Source organism: Parasteatoda tepidariorum, chromosome 7 (genome assembly GCF_982258835.1).
Source record: "Parasteatoda tepidariorum strain Cologne lab strain chromosome 7, Ptep-v5.0, whole genome shotgun sequence".
Lineage (NCBI taxonomy): Eukaryota > Metazoa > Arthropoda > Arachnida > Araneae > Theridiidae > Parasteatoda > Parasteatoda tepidariorum.
The window spans coordinates 113,190,550-113,206,593 of NC_141761.1; the positions used below are offsets into that span (position 1 = coordinate 113,190,550).

The window sequence follows — 16,044 nt, forward strand, 5'->3', positions numbered from 1 at the left end:
GAGAAAATTGTTTTACAGGGGTTTATTGCTTCAGAGAATATTGAGAGGGGGATAACATTAATTCATATGAAAATTCGTCAGGACCACGAAACATTATTGTAATAAAGGGGTTGTATGGGATATCATAGTAGCGAGAGTTCACATTATTCAACTCGATTATCATTAACTTGAAAAATAGTAGGATAAAGTCAGTATTGTTTAGAAAATTCTTAAACCTGTTAATGAACAGTAGGAGGTAAACAAAATTCCTTCTGATAAAAATTAAATTTAAAAGCCTATTTAGTGATTTTGATTTCTTAAAAAAAAATTCACGTGCTTTTAGGTACCAGGTTTAAATTTAAGAGTCAACACATTTGGAATGTTTTAAGTACTGATATATCAGTACCTCCCATATAAATCCCATCGCTGCAACAGCCTTCAAACTTATCACTAAAAATATCCAATTTGATAAAAACTTAGCAGAGGCATCAAATTTATTTGAAATAAAGTTTTACATCAAAATATTATAAATTTTTTTTTATTTAACAATGAAAATTACATATATACAGTTCATGTTAAGCAAATATATATATAAAAAAAGCATGACATTTTTATAACCACCCTAATATAGTGAAAGCTGTATTCTTTGCTCCTGGTCAATAAATAGCACTTAGTCCAAAGTAAATATTCTAGCTGCTATATCATCTAATATCCAGTCTATTCCTACCAATAGATTTTCTCCAGTAACAGCACTGCAATTAACTATTCTCCAATGGTGGGTTTTTATGTTATCCAATTCTAAAAGCTGACCAAAGTGATAATTAATTATTAACTTATAAAAAATTACTCTTAGAAATTTTTTTTTGAACATTTATGTTCAAAAGAACCTATAAATATAGTTAAACTCATAACTTGTGAGCCCTGATTTAACAAAATCAGGACATGATGCATGAGTAACTGATTTATTAAACTCTGTTGTTCACTTTAGAATTTGTAATTTTTTTTTTAATATCTAAATTGTTTGCTATTCAATTAGAAGAATAAAATTCCTTAATTTTTCCAGCCTTTTCAGACATATTTTACAAATATTCCAGTCTAATATGTACTGACAGTGCAATACAAAATATAGAGTAAGCCACAAAAAATTAAGCTTTTTTGTTTACACATTATATTGTATATTTTATTTTAATTGAAAAATATAACTACATAGAGAAAAATAGCATTAAAAATAATAGAAATATATCATATAAAAGAAAATTATTTCAAAAATTTACTTAGCCTTCAAAGAAAACAATTTTGTTTTAAATCTGCAATTTGCAAATGAATAGCAGAAAATTTTGAAGAAATATCCCTTTTCGCATCCCTGCTACAAATCCAATTTTCCAGGTAGCATAGCAATTCAAATCCAATATTGCGATACATATTGACATGATTTTAAAATGTAATATCGCTGTTCATATTCACCCCATTTCAAAAATCGAACCTCTAGATTCCTGAACTAAGATTTTTCTTAAATTAGTTACTATAAATAAAGGTATGATATTCTTCATTGATAGGTAATTCAATTATAAATCTTATTCCAAAAAATTATATTAAATACAAATCATGTATGGTATATAAATTAATATCTTGATATTGATTTTTTGCACTTAAAAATTTCAGGGTTTTTCACTTTGTGTCACAATGATCCATGATAAAAGAAAATATTAATCAATATATTTCGTAATGTGTTTTGTTACAGTATCTTTTGCATTTTCAAAGTGTAATTTTAGCTACTCATTTGTGTTTTTACGTATTATAGTCTCTAATTTCAAAATTATCATTACCTCTTTTATATCTTGAGCAGTTAGAGCCCCTGGTAAATCTTGTTTATTAGCGAAAACCAATAAAGTTGCACCCGAAAGTCTCTGAAAGTGAAAAATAGAAGCTACATATGAAGTTTTATAAACATTAGTGGTATAGTTTATAAATTACACAACAGTTGAACTTAGTATTTTAGGGCATTATAAATTCTACTTGCAGTGGTCCAAAAACAATTAAAAGTTCTATTGTTATCCAGCATACAACTTTAGCTTAGTTTTGAACACTAATAAGTTGTTGAGTGAACGAAATTTATTTTAACGATAAATTCCTCTTGGTTATATACTCAGTACTTGTAATGGTTCGTAAACAATTAAAACTAAGTAAAGCAGCACAGAGCTCTAGTTAGAATTTGAACTTTCAAACTAGAAGAAAAGTGGTTAAATTTTGATTTACAATAAATTCACTTTGATAAATTTTTGTGACCATGAAGAATAGTAGTTTTGAAGAACAAAGCTTTTGCGAGAGCACAGAGGAAATAACAATTCTAGTTAATAGGAAAATGATCAAAAATTTTGTATGACAATAACGTCACATTGGTGTTAATATGAAAATTAATTTAGCTTATATCAGTCTAAAAAGGATCAAATCATTGTTATTTCACAACGATTCAATCTTTGCTAAAGCACTAGATAAATTAGGAAAAATACTAGAACCAATCATTTGGCAATGATTAATTCTCGTGCTACAGTTAGTTGGAGAACTGCTGAAATTTTGATAACAAGATTCCACCTTAATTTGCACAGAAACAAATTAATAAATAATAGTTAAATGGAAAATATTTTTATTGTATATATTAATACAGTTTCACAAAACTAACTTCAAGTAAAAAAATTAAAAGTTACTTTAATTCAAGGAAAAAACTATTTCAGATTTAAATAAAATTAAAAAACTAAGTAAGATAGAAAATAGTTTTATTGTTGTATTTATTAATAAAATTTTGCGAGGATAACTTGAAGTAAAAAAAAATTACTTTTGCATCATTAAGAAAATTATTTTCACTTTAAAATTGAATTGAAATATGGGGCTCTTCGCATATTTTTCTCAATTTTAAATTCCCCCTTATCAGCAAATCACAAACCCCCCTCTCATGCTTATGTAAGAAAGTTGTACTCCCTGGCCCCATGGCAGAATTTTTTAGAGCTATGTGCAACAAAACTCTCTAGGATTGCAATCTTTCTGCAAGATCTTTTAAACAAACATATATGTTACTAATTTAAAATAACAATAGCACTGCGTTTACAAAAAAAAAACTATGTACTTGCATTTTGGGAAGGAACACGCATTTTGTAAATAAATATCACAATAAAAAAAATAATTAAAAATCATGAAACCTATAGTAGTAATAGCCGGGAAAAAAAATTGACGACGAAATCAGGCGACGCGAATCGGACTCCTCAGATGTGTGTTTCAATTCGAGATTAGGTTGTTGTAATAAATATTGTATAAAAATATCTGATTGAAAAGCTATGGAGAAATCAATAACTTCCAAAAATTCGATAGAATTATTGCCTTAAAAAGTAAATACTCAAATGCACGATTTGAATTTTCCATATTGTTTGAAATATATCGGGATATTTAAAATTCACATGAAAATCAATATGAATAACTGCTGAAAATACAATCGAAACATTACATCGATTTGCGATACTATCTACGTAACTTGAGTGCATCAAAAACTGATTATTCAAATGCATGATTCAAATATTATGTGCAAATTTCTGTAGGAAAAGAAAAGTATTTTTTTTTAATTTTCGAAGAAAAAAAAACTTTCTGAAATAACTCCGTAACATTCTGCGACAATGTCATTGTGTCATTACGATTCTGCCTCGGGGTTCCCTGGGGGTTTGTCTAGTTTTAAGGATTAAGTCAAATAAATAGATGTAACTTTGTATTAAACAAAATCTACGTTTTATCAAATTTTGAGTAGAATATTCTTTACAAATTTATACAATGTCGAAACATCAATAAAATGTTTAAAATGAATGTCAAAAATACACACTTAAGCTAGTGGTTTTTAAAACGTCAAATAATCAGGATGTCTGGCAGAGTATTGGAGTATTACTCTCTGACTTTTTAGATTTTTATGCAAAAATTTCAAATTTTAGCTTTTTTCTCACATTCCTTAAATTTGCTATTTATTAAATTTTAAAAGATATAAAATTAATGACAAAAATTTAAATTAAGCTGTAAGATGCTTTAACAACATTAGACTTTTTCTTGCATGTTCACTAAAAAAGAAAATTCAAGACATAAACTAGAGATATATATTTTTAAACTAAAAATATAAATTTATAAAGTAGTCATTTCTATCATAAATTTTGATAATTATACATACCAAGTAATGTGTTTTTTTTAATCATTCACCTTTAGTATAATATAATGAAATATTCTTTTTTAACTAAATATTTACAAATTGATGAAACTAATTTAATTGATTATATTTAATTACACTCAAAATTTAAAAGAATTTCCTTGGTTACATGGTAGAATTACAGTGGATGCAAAAGAGGGTGCGAAACGGTTTTTTATTTTTAAAAATGGTGATTTAAACTTCCAGACTTATACGTTTTCAGGGATGGTCAGAAAAATTTCTATTTTTCCATGTTTTACACATTGTTAAACACCCTGACAGATAATCATAAAATAGTAACACACCAGTAATAATTTATAGGGATTAAAAGCAATTAAACAAACCTCCTCAAGCAATAATGTGTGTAATTCATCTTTACAATCCTGTAACCTACGTCTATCTGCGCTGTCTACAACCCATATCAGACCATCAGTACTTTCAAAGTAATTCCTCCAATAAGATCTCAAAGATTTTTGACCTCCAACATCCCACATGTTAAGTTTGTATCTAAAAGGGGAAAAAAATCCAGATTAAAAATAAATCAATAACAGATAACTAATTAAAAATAGATAATAAAATAATACGAGACAGAGGTGCTAACTTTCCAAATTAGTTATCGATAATCAGAGGCACAAAGAAAGGAACATAGTTAAGAGCAGGGCTGTCTTAATAGCAAGCCTGGCACGGAAATGTTTTGGGGCTCTATAACATGTCATACTGTTTAAAATCGAACTAAACAATTTCACATACACAAAATAGAGCATTTTTAAGATATGCAGTCATTTTAACAAAATTAAAGACATTTTTGTCACTCCAGAAACGCAACACACATAAAATAAAGCAATTTTAAACTATGCATAATTTTTTTAAAAAATGAGATGCAATTGCAATCCTCAAATAATAAAATAATTTTCAAAACCAAAAAGCTAATTACAATAATTAAATTTAAAAAATAAAGAGTTTAACAAATAAAAAAATTCAAAAACGCATGAATTATTTTGTCACATTATTAAAGTCAGTTATTAAAACACTTTTCAATGCACATTAGACAAAACCAGTTTAAAAGTAGCTGTCCAATAGTGCTCTGCAATTCTAAACTTTTTCAATTATTACTTTAGTTAACTATTTATAAATACTAAACGGAATTGGTGGTGGTCAAGAAATTAGATATGAGAAATTAGTTGAGTACCTAAAAACCTTAATTTTAACGTAGAGAAATAGATTTTGGATGACTTTTTAAGCTTTCATAGCGATAAACTTTTCAAATTATTGTTGTTTGCATGATAATCAATCACTATTCATAGAAAAAAAATGCACACTTTTTACATGAGAATATATTTATCTTAAAAAATATATAAAAAGTAAGATTCTCAAGGATCGCTGAGAACTTAGGGCCCTCGGGTTTGCCCACGCATTAAGAGGGTACTGGTTAAGAGAAATTAATAATAGTTATAATTTAAATTAGCATAATTTTAAGATTAAACACTACTTAATTCTATAAAGGTAAAAAATATTAACAAAACTATGCATGAATTTTACTATTATTTTACTAAAAGAGTAACACTTTGGCAAAGTTACCAAATTAAAAAGTGAGTGAAATTTTATATGATGTAAATTGATTACTTGGAATAATTGTTCTAGTTTTCGGTTAAATTTTAAACTGGCCCCCATTTTCTTTTTCAAAATAGCTAAGTGAAAGATGGGGTAATGTTCGTTTGCTCTTATTTCTTTTCATTTCTTGCTTCAATCACATCATCTTCATTATTTATTGCTTTTAGAATAGTTTAAGGAATAGAAAAAAAAATATTCTACATTGTTTGCAAACAACAAAATTTCATAACTTTTGGCAGTTAAGGGGAGAAAACACACCTTAGATTATAATGAAAAATCTCAAAAACCATAAATTTTATTACTTGTTTATAGGACTGTAATTTTGACAAAGAAATTGTAATAATTAATTGTAAAATTATAAATCATAACAGTTAACATCTCTGTACTAGATAATAATTTAATACTATATAACAATTTAAAAATAGGTAATAAATTTAGAACAAGAAAATCAACTACAAACAGATTATACATTAATAAGATAATAACCCCAGATATTAAGCTTGTATTTAGAAGGAGAAAATTCAAATCAAGAAGAAATCAATAATTTATTAATCACAGATAATATAATGCTAGTTTATATTTTTACAACAGATAAGTTAATACTAGAAAAATAATTATATATTCCACACATTGAACTTTCGTGAAGGAGAAAAAAAAAAGATAAATAATTCATTTATAACGAATATTAATTCTTATAACAACACCTCATAAATAAAGCTTATACACACCAGAAAAAAATCACATGAGAAATAAAGTAATAGATTATTAATTTAATAATAAATAATTAACAGATAATAAATTAATAGATAATACCATCTTTCATGCAGCAATATTTTTAGTATTAAACTTGTTTCTAAAAAAAATTAATAACTTTAGAAATAAATTAATAATTTTATCATCCCAGATGTTACATCTATTTTTAAAATAAAAACTATTTAAATTAGAAATAAAATAATAATATCATCCTAGATACTAGCCTCATACTACACTCGCGACAAATCAAACTTTTAAGCATTGTTCACAGAACAATGTGTAATGTTTCATGGCTATAAAATACACTGGTTATCATAAATTAAGGAAAAATCACAAAAATAGCGATAACTCTTTCAAAAGTAAGCCAAACCGTGCAAAATTTGCATATGTTGTCCACTAAGAGTAGCTGAGTAAAATTGCAATATGCAAATTAGTGGCGCTGCACTCGGCTTACGTCATCTGCCTGGAGCATAAAAGTCCAAGTTTGAGAGAAAGCACACAAATTTTACTGTGATTGCGACATTGAAAATCTGAGATAGCCAATTCGTAATAATGACCTCTAGGCATCATTTGCCTGAAGAACTACGATGGAGAGCCATCGGGAGACTAGAGGCAGGGCAGAGTCAATCAGAAGTGGCCAGATGGCTAAATGTGAGTCCATCTGTGGTTCATAGACTTTGGAGGCAATTTCAAACCACAGATTCGGCATCTAGGAGGTTCAGTCAAGGACGGCCAACTGTTACGACCAGTGCCGATGACCGATATTTGACATTAAGTGCACGCAGGAATAGAACCGCTACTCCGACACATCTTAGATCCTCTCTTGCTGCAGCCACCGGAAGGTTGGTGTCAACGTCAACTGTGCGCAGAAGGCTCCACGAAGGTGGTCTGTATGCGAGACGACCAGCCATTTGCGTGCCGCTCACATCACGCCATAGGAGAGACCGTTTGCAGTGGGCCCGACAACATGTCCACTGGACGTCAGATCAATGGAGGCCTGTTCTCTTTACGGATGAGTCCAGGTTTAGTCTAGAAAGTGACAGTAGACGTTATTTGATATGGAGAGAACCTGGGACCCGTTATCATCCATCAAACATCCGTGAAAGAGATGCATACGGAAGAGGCAGTGTCTGTGTTTGGGGAGGCATATCCTTAGGAGGGCGCACATACCTCCATGTCTTTCCAAGGGGAACCGTGAATGCTCAGGTTTATCGAGACAACATCCTTGATGCTTATGTGCGCCCATATGCCGGGGCAATTGGTGATTGCTTCCTGTTACAGGACGATAATGCAAGACCACACAGAGCTCGCATTGTTGATGATTATCTTCAACAGGAAACAATTACTCGCATGGAGTGGCCAGCTCGATCCCCGGACTTGAATCCTATCGAGCACGTTTGGGATGCTCTAGGGAGGCGTGTATCTGCCATCAATCCGCCCCCTCAGACCCTTGCCACGCTTGCAACTGCTTTACAAGAGCAATGGCTCTCACTTCCTATTGAACTGATAGACCGCATAATTGAAAGCATCACACATCGCTGTTTGTGCTGTATTGCTTCTAGAGGCAATCATATTCCATATTAAAGGTACTTTTTCTATTGCAAACCGATACTTCCAATTTGTTTATTTTATACATGTGCTAATTTCTATACTACTATTAATGTCTGATAATTTCTTTTTATGTTGTTTAATACCTTACTATGTGTTGTATATTGTGGGTAAGTTTCATAAAATTCCATGTGTAATTTCTTGAGTTATCGCGATTTTTGTGAATTTTCCTTAATTTATGATAACCAGTGTAGTTCATATTAGTATTGCTTATATATATATATATACATTGCTTATATAATATGTATAATCTTTTTAAAAGAGGAAAATGAACTACAGATTTAATTGACAAAAAAAAAGAAAAATTTAACCCAGAAATTATTAAAATTCTTTAAATTTACATTATGCGAAACCTTTAAAAATGCACGTAGATGACAACTGAAAAAAAAAAAAATATTCAACTTGGTACACTTATTGGCATGAGTTAATTTGATACATTTTTATTAAAATCTTTCTAATATTTTTTATTTATTTTTTGACTAGTACATATTTCTAATTTATTCATTTATGATATCATAAAAATATGCTTGAAAACTACAAAAAATTTCATCAAAGTTTGATAACTAACTCAAAAATAGTCAGTAATTATTTTTACAAATTAAAATTAACTCACCAGCACAGATGAAAATAGCACATCACCAGAATTATATAGGCAAAATTTCAACCAACTTTAAATGTATGCAAAAAAAAAAAATCTTTTCGTTTTTATTAATAGCTGAATAACTCTGAGTAACAAATTAAATTTTTATGTTTTCCTTGATGTTGTTTGATCAGTCCTACATAAAAGCCTTGATTGTTTAGGTATAACTCTTTTTTGTTTTAAAATTTCTTGTTTTGTCAATCAATAGATAGAAAAATTACAAATATTAATAGATGGATAAAGAGATAATAAATTTATACTTTAAATAGGGACCAGTTTTTAGTAAAAAGAGACATAGAAATATGAGATTTCTGAGTCCTTAAAGCCTGCAGTTTTCAAAATCTAGAGGAATCACTCAATATAAATATTTTCTATTTTAAAATATCACCAAATTTAGTAATAAAAAATGCCGTTCGGCAAAACTACCAGGGGTCTGTCCAGACATTTTGTGAATGGTCCGTTTTTGTGAAAAAATTACTCACATTCTTTCAACCAGGGTCCTGCTTTTATGAATTTGTGCAAATAGGGTCCGGTTATTGCAAAAAACTTTTTCAATGCGTTTTTAAATTGTAAATAGATACAAGATTATGCTCAGCACTGTAAAATCATAATAAAAAAAAATTACATTTTTAAAAATAAACAGCAATTGCTGCTTCTTAAATTAGAGATGCAACATACAAATATTTGGTACTTAGCCTATACTGCTGAACTCAGAATATTCATTTCGGATGCATAATGGAAGAATCATCTGCCGAAGACAAAACTTAATTCATTTATATCCATATTTCTTGTTTTCTGCCCTGGGAAGGGTTTATTCAATTAACAAAACAATAATGAAGATAAACAAATTTGTAAAAGGTCCGATTAAAAGAAAAATCATTTTGTGAAGGGTTCGCTTTTAAGTTAAAATATTTTGTGAAGGGATCATTTTTATGAAAAGATATTTTGTGAAGGGTCCGTTAACCGACCCAAATTTCTTCTAAACAGACCCCTGACTACTAACTACTAGAAAGTTAAGTAAACAGGCTGTTGTAGCCTTGGTAATGTTTATAGGTTAGTTTTCTGCGAGTATGGAAGAAAAAATATTCAAATTAGAAATAAGTTAATGATAGATAACATCCCACAGATAAAATTGTATCCGAAAGAAAAGCAAGATACTTTTCCTTTAGCCAGGTGCAAATCAATCCAACAATTCTTTTCTGGTAACATTTTAGGACGACTTACACCAGAAACCGAAACAAAATGGCTGTCACACAAAACTGAAAACATTTATCAACATACAAAATAAATTTTAACATAAATGATGAACTTGTTTTTATAATTTAATTTTGCCTGGGTCCTGATGACTTGGCAACTTTTTGCTTGCATCTGGCTAACAAAAAAGTACCAAAAATGATCAAATTAGAAGGAAAATAAATCATTAATAAATAATAAATGAACTAAAATATAACATTAATAATAGTGAGAGATAATAAGAAAAAAATGCATGTATTTTCAAGAATAAAAATTTTTTAAACTAGATTTGGATTTAAAAACGATAATAGAGTAATAAAAGATAATGAAGCAATAAAATATAATAAAGCAATAAAAAATAATCATATCTCATTAAGAAAATAAGTCAGATAAAATAAATTACCCTCTGTGTTCCAAAGTTTTTATATTGAATCCTAATGTTGGAGAGATTACACTAATATCTTCACCGTTGAATTTTTTCAAAATGGTAGTTTTGCCAGCATTATCAAGTCCGCTAAACAATTTGTTAAGGATTCAATTTGTAACAGTATTAATACACTAATTAAAATAATTGAAATTGTTTTCATAACAAGAGTGGGAAATTAATCAAAATATCACAAGCAATTAAAAAGATTTTATCAAACTCAAAATTATAATACTCATTCTATATAATGGAAATCTCAAAGTCTCATTGATTAGAATATGTAAGGTCCAAAATTTTATAACAGAGATGGGAAAACGAATGAAAATTGAATAATTTACCAAATATTCCAATGCAAAAATGTAATTTTTTTTCACAGCTACATAATTAAAATATTATGGCTATTCAGCTGAATAACATATGACACACCATACGCCTCAAGGCAGAATCGCAGCAACACGTCGACATTGTTGCAGAACGTTACAGAGTTCTGCAGAAATTTACATATTTAAATCAAGCATTTAGATAATAACTTTTTGAAGCGCTCAATTTACGCCAATAGTATCGTAAATTGATGTAATGTTTCGATTGCATTTCGGCAGTTATTGATTTTCATGATGATTCTAAATATCCTTATATATTTCACACAATATGGAAAATTTGAAATGTGCATTTGAGTATTTACTTTTTAGGGCAATAATTCTATTGAATTTTTGGCAGTTATTGATTTCTCCATAGTTTTTAAATCCGATATTATATATTACAACAGCTTAATCTCGAAACAAAACATGCATTTGAGAAATCCGATTGGCATGATTTTGTCATTGATCCTTTTTTGGGGCGATTACTTCTACGATTTAATGATTTTTTTTATTGTGATGATTATTTACAAATGCAAAGCAGGAAAACATTTGCACGTCCCCCTTAACAAAATGCAAGAATATAACCCATAATATAAGAATAAAAAATTATTGTATGTTCAATTAAAAGAAATTAATTAAATTAAACTTGCAAAATTCATAAAAAATAGGAAATTGTTCGCTTATTGGTGGGTACAGGTTATACCTTTCGAGTTGGTTACGGTCTGTGATTTTCATTTCTTTTTAGTTTCTTGCAAACCAGTGCCTAGGAGTCACCAAAACCTGTTGTTTTCCTTGGCTTAGCATACGGAAATTTTCTTATTTATCATGGAAGGTAATGCTCAAATTACCGAAATGGTATAACAATAAGGGCAACATTATACTTGAACTGACACACATTTGAATTCCTCGTAAAAACCATAGGAAGATTTTTTCATATCATGATCCATGGCAGAATAATCATCCAAATCTTAGCCTGTGAGAAATTTAAAAATTTTACAGTAATTGACCAACTTGAAGGTTTCAACTCGTTGCTACCCACCAGGCGATTCTTTGCCCATGTATTTTTTTCTAAAAATTTACAAGTTTTAAACCCATTTAGTAGTTGGCGTAGTATAAGGAAATACCTCCAAGATTGAAAAGAATATCAAATACAAATTACTATTAAACAATTAGAGATTCAAATGCATTACACATTATTTTAGCAATAGATTGCTTAAGCAGTTGCTAATAATTCAAGCTAGAAGTAATATTGATCATGATAAATGATGGAGCAGTATATATTTATCAAGCCATGAAAATAAACTTGCACAGTAACTAAGCTGACCAGCGTTTTCCCAATACTAAAAAAAAATTGCTAAACGGATACATAAAAACTCACTGTTTCCAATTATTTAAAAAGAAATTTCTGTAAGAGAATCTCTGCAAGCGATTTCTGCTCACAAATTATTAAATTGGATATATAAAACACCGAGTTATCAAATATCCGTTTAGAAATTTTAAAACAGTGTTTTAGTACAAGGAGGACGCTGGTCAGCTTATAGTAATAAATTTGAGACAACACAAATAACGAAAATATGTTAATACATTTAGCATCAATGGAATGGAATATGCTTAACAGATTAAACTACAAAGATACAGCATTAAAAGGCGCATTTCCTTTTCTTTTTGCTTCATTTTTTTTAAAATTGTTAGCAATCCCATGCTATAACTAAACAATTTTTTTATAAAATCCAAAAATGATACCAAGTGTTTCAGATTTGTATCCTCTGGAAATAATAGCAAAACGAATTTGTTTTTATTTTATAATCGATCATCTACTTTCCAGCTTGAACAGCTTACACTTTTTCAACTTTATCAACATTTTTAAATGGGAGAAGATGCTGGTAATGAAATTGTATATTGACTACAACTGAACAAACAGATTAAACTGTAAACAGATAAACTGTAAATTCTAGAATGCTGAAGGATAATAAATTTTGACGTTTCGCTTCAGTATTATGCTTTTAGCTTACATATGAAAAAATGAAGACAGAAGGCTCTGTCTTTATAATTCGCTTCCTGGAGAGAATATTAGAACTACACTAGAAAGCGCTGCAAGCTGTATGCCGCTTATACTTCCGGGTTACTATTTCCGGTGTATTTTAAAGCCATTTGGCTTACAACGTGATCATTGCGTCTTAAGATTCTTGCAAACGTGGTATTTGAATACTTATTACTAAACTTAATCTTGCTCCTCGAACAATATGCAAACACTAACGTGAGATGGTGCACAGCTTGCAACACGAACAAACAGTAATAAGCAAATGAAAAGGGGCCATATCAGGACTGCCGAAATATCGAGTTATTCAAAATCTAGCAGCCATGTCTCCTTTTTTAACAATATATATCTAAATAACTAAAACAAATTTTCACTTCAAACCCAGAAAGCATGTAACCTTACGGCAAAGTTGTGCCTGAATTTTCTTTTCATTGACACGAAAAGGTTTGCAGTAAAAACCTTTTTTCAATAAATCAAAAATATTGCAATTTCCAACCTTTTATCCTAAAAGGAAAACTAAATGATTTTTAAAGCTTTTTAAAAAAATATTGTTTCTTAGGTTACAAAATAAACAAATGGCAACCTTTATTTTTTCATTTTTGCTTGTTGTCATGATAAGGTAAGCGGAAATATAAAGCTGAAACCTTTTTCCAAGGAAACGAAATAAGGCAAATATTAACCTTTCCAGCGAAAATATTGATAAATAATTCGAAAATATTTTGCATTAAGGGAAAGCAAATAAACGAGCATAAGACCATGTTTTTGGATTGTTTTCTAAGGTCTGCGAAAGTACATTGCGAAAACCTTTTTTTAAAGCTTTCTCGTAATCACGGTTTAGATTTAAAACGTTGGGAAAACATTTCTGTTGAATCTGAATCATATCTAGTCAACGGCTTTACCCCGTCTTCCTGTAATAACGAGAATTACTTTAGCAGTTTTCGAGTTTTGCCTTTTTAAGAAAATGTGGACACAACAAATACAAGTTATCGTTAATTTTTTGAAACTTTTCATTCGAAGAATCTCATTAAAAAAATGAATAAAATTTAAAAAAAATTTCAATTTAATCTTCAATATTCTTTTTTAGAAATTGTAATTTTTTTTTTCAAATTTGGCTTTAGGGGTTCTATACGCAGTGGTTCCTTTAAAATGTATGGCCTTTTCTTGTTCATTTTACCTTAATGCAGACCTAATTATGGTATAGCAATAAAATATCTGCACCAAGAGAATTTTATTTAAAATATTCGATACAAAAAATATACAAAAAATTCGTGACTAACAAACAATTATACAAAAAATTTTGTGACTAACGGCGTGATGGTGACAATAAAATCAGCATTTGCGCATCTTCCGCTTTTATTTCCCTGACAAGCTGGTATCCGCTCTAAAGCTGGGTAGATTCAAAGCCTAGAACCATAACTTTTTTTCATCATATCTTTGGAGTGAATTTAAAAACTTTTTGCACGCAAAACTCGCTGTATAGTGCGCAAAACAAAAAACAGACCACCCTGAATAAATTTTGATTTAATGATCGGATCTTCATGTTTTATGACTCAATCTTAACTGTTCGAAGGGATGACCTCAAATATGCTAATTAATTAGCGCAGACGCTATTTTAACTTAAGAAATCAGGCGCAAAAATTTATTTTCTATGAATAAACATACCTTTTTTTCAGACGCATTTAGATTTTTAACCCCCAAAATATAGGAAATAGCCACAATTTGAGGAATATGGTCCACATAGTTTGATCAGGAGAGCGATCCAAAGTTTGGATCCCTTAATTTCAATTTTACTTTTTGCGTATTTCGCCATATATCGAGATCCTTTCAAACAAGTTGAAAAATTTTTGAACATAATTTTAAAATTCGTTTATCTAAAGATAATTGCATGCAAATTTTTTTTTTTTTGTAGACATTTATTATTTTTTATAAAGTTATTAAATAATAGCTGGAAAATTTTTGAATTGTAAGGCATACAACTTTTTATTAAATTTTAATGTATGTAATTTTACTTGGCAAAATACAAAATTGAGTTAAATCGGTCGAATTGTTCCTGCGTGTGTATTTATAATTCGATTTCTCAGAAACTATTCAACAGATTTGGCTCAAATCTTGTATTTTGCCATGTAAAATTACCAATTTCAAAAGGATGTAAAGAAGTACATACCTCACAACTTAAATTTTTTCCGACTGTTACTTAATAAAATAATAAATAATAATAAAAATATTTACTAAAATATACTTTTTCTATAACATAATAGATAAACGAATTTCATAATAGTGTGCAAATATATTTCAATTTGCTTAAAAAGTTCTCGAAATATGGTGAAATACGCAAAAAATAAAATTAGCATTATGGGGATCAACCGTTGGACCGCTCCTCCGTCCAAACTATTTAGACCATATTTCCCTGATTGCGGCTACCTCTATATTTTGGGGGTCAGAAATCCAAATCCGTTGGGGGAAAAAAATGTTTATTTAGAGAAAGCAGGATTTTGTGCCTGATTTCGTAACGTAAAATATCGTTTGCAGTAGGTAATTGGCATTTTTGAGGTTATCCCCTCGAAATATTTAGATTGAGTCCCAGAACGTGAAGATCTGATCATTAGATCAAAAGTTATTCAGGATGGTCTGTTTAATTTTTGCACACTGTATATAATTTCAATAATATCAATTGCAGTTTTTGTGTTAGCTTGAATTCAACTCTATTTCGCTTGGTAGAGTTGAAAATATATGAAGTGCATTAGTGGATGTATCTGTATGTTTATATATCTTATTTTTTATTCATATAGTGTTTTTATTTTTATAACTTTATTTACAATTTAACCTTGAAACTAAAAAGTTATAAATGCTGATTATTTTATTTTTAAAGAATAAAATTTATTTATTTATAAAATTATTATCTTAGATTATACAAATAATTTTTAAATAAATTTGTCAAACTAACAATCAAACAATTTTCTGTACAGTAAAATGTTTTCTCTAAAAAGTTCATGAGTTATCAGGTACGTAAATGTTTAACCATTGCTGATAATTTGCATCAGTTTTTTAGAGGGAAAAATTTTTTTATATACATTTTCAACAAAGCACTATTGAAAATAAAAAATTTGTATTAAAAAAAATGTAAAAGTGATATAAAGAAAAACACGTTTTTCTAAAGGAGGGGGGGGGGAGGATAAATGTCTGTTT

General features: G+C 29.1%; 1 protein-coding gene across 1 annotated transcript; it reads right to left on the minus strand.

The window, feature by feature from the left end:
• Positions 1–500: 500 nt before the first annotated feature.
• Arl2 (ADP ribosylation factor-like 2) lies at positions 501–12,775 on the minus strand. Its single transcript, XM_016058557.5, has 5 exons — positions 12,457–12,775; positions 10,441–10,551; positions 4,537–4,699; positions 1,806–1,886; positions 501–784 (listed from the first exon to the last, which is right to left on the minus strand). Exons 1-5 carry the CDS (start codon positions 12,519–12,521, stop codon positions 650–652), a joined length of 555 nt encoding a protein of 184 aa, XP_015914043.1. The 5' UTR covers positions 12,522–12,775; the 3' UTR covers positions 501–649.
• Positions 12,776–16,044: the final 3,269 nt, after the last annotated feature.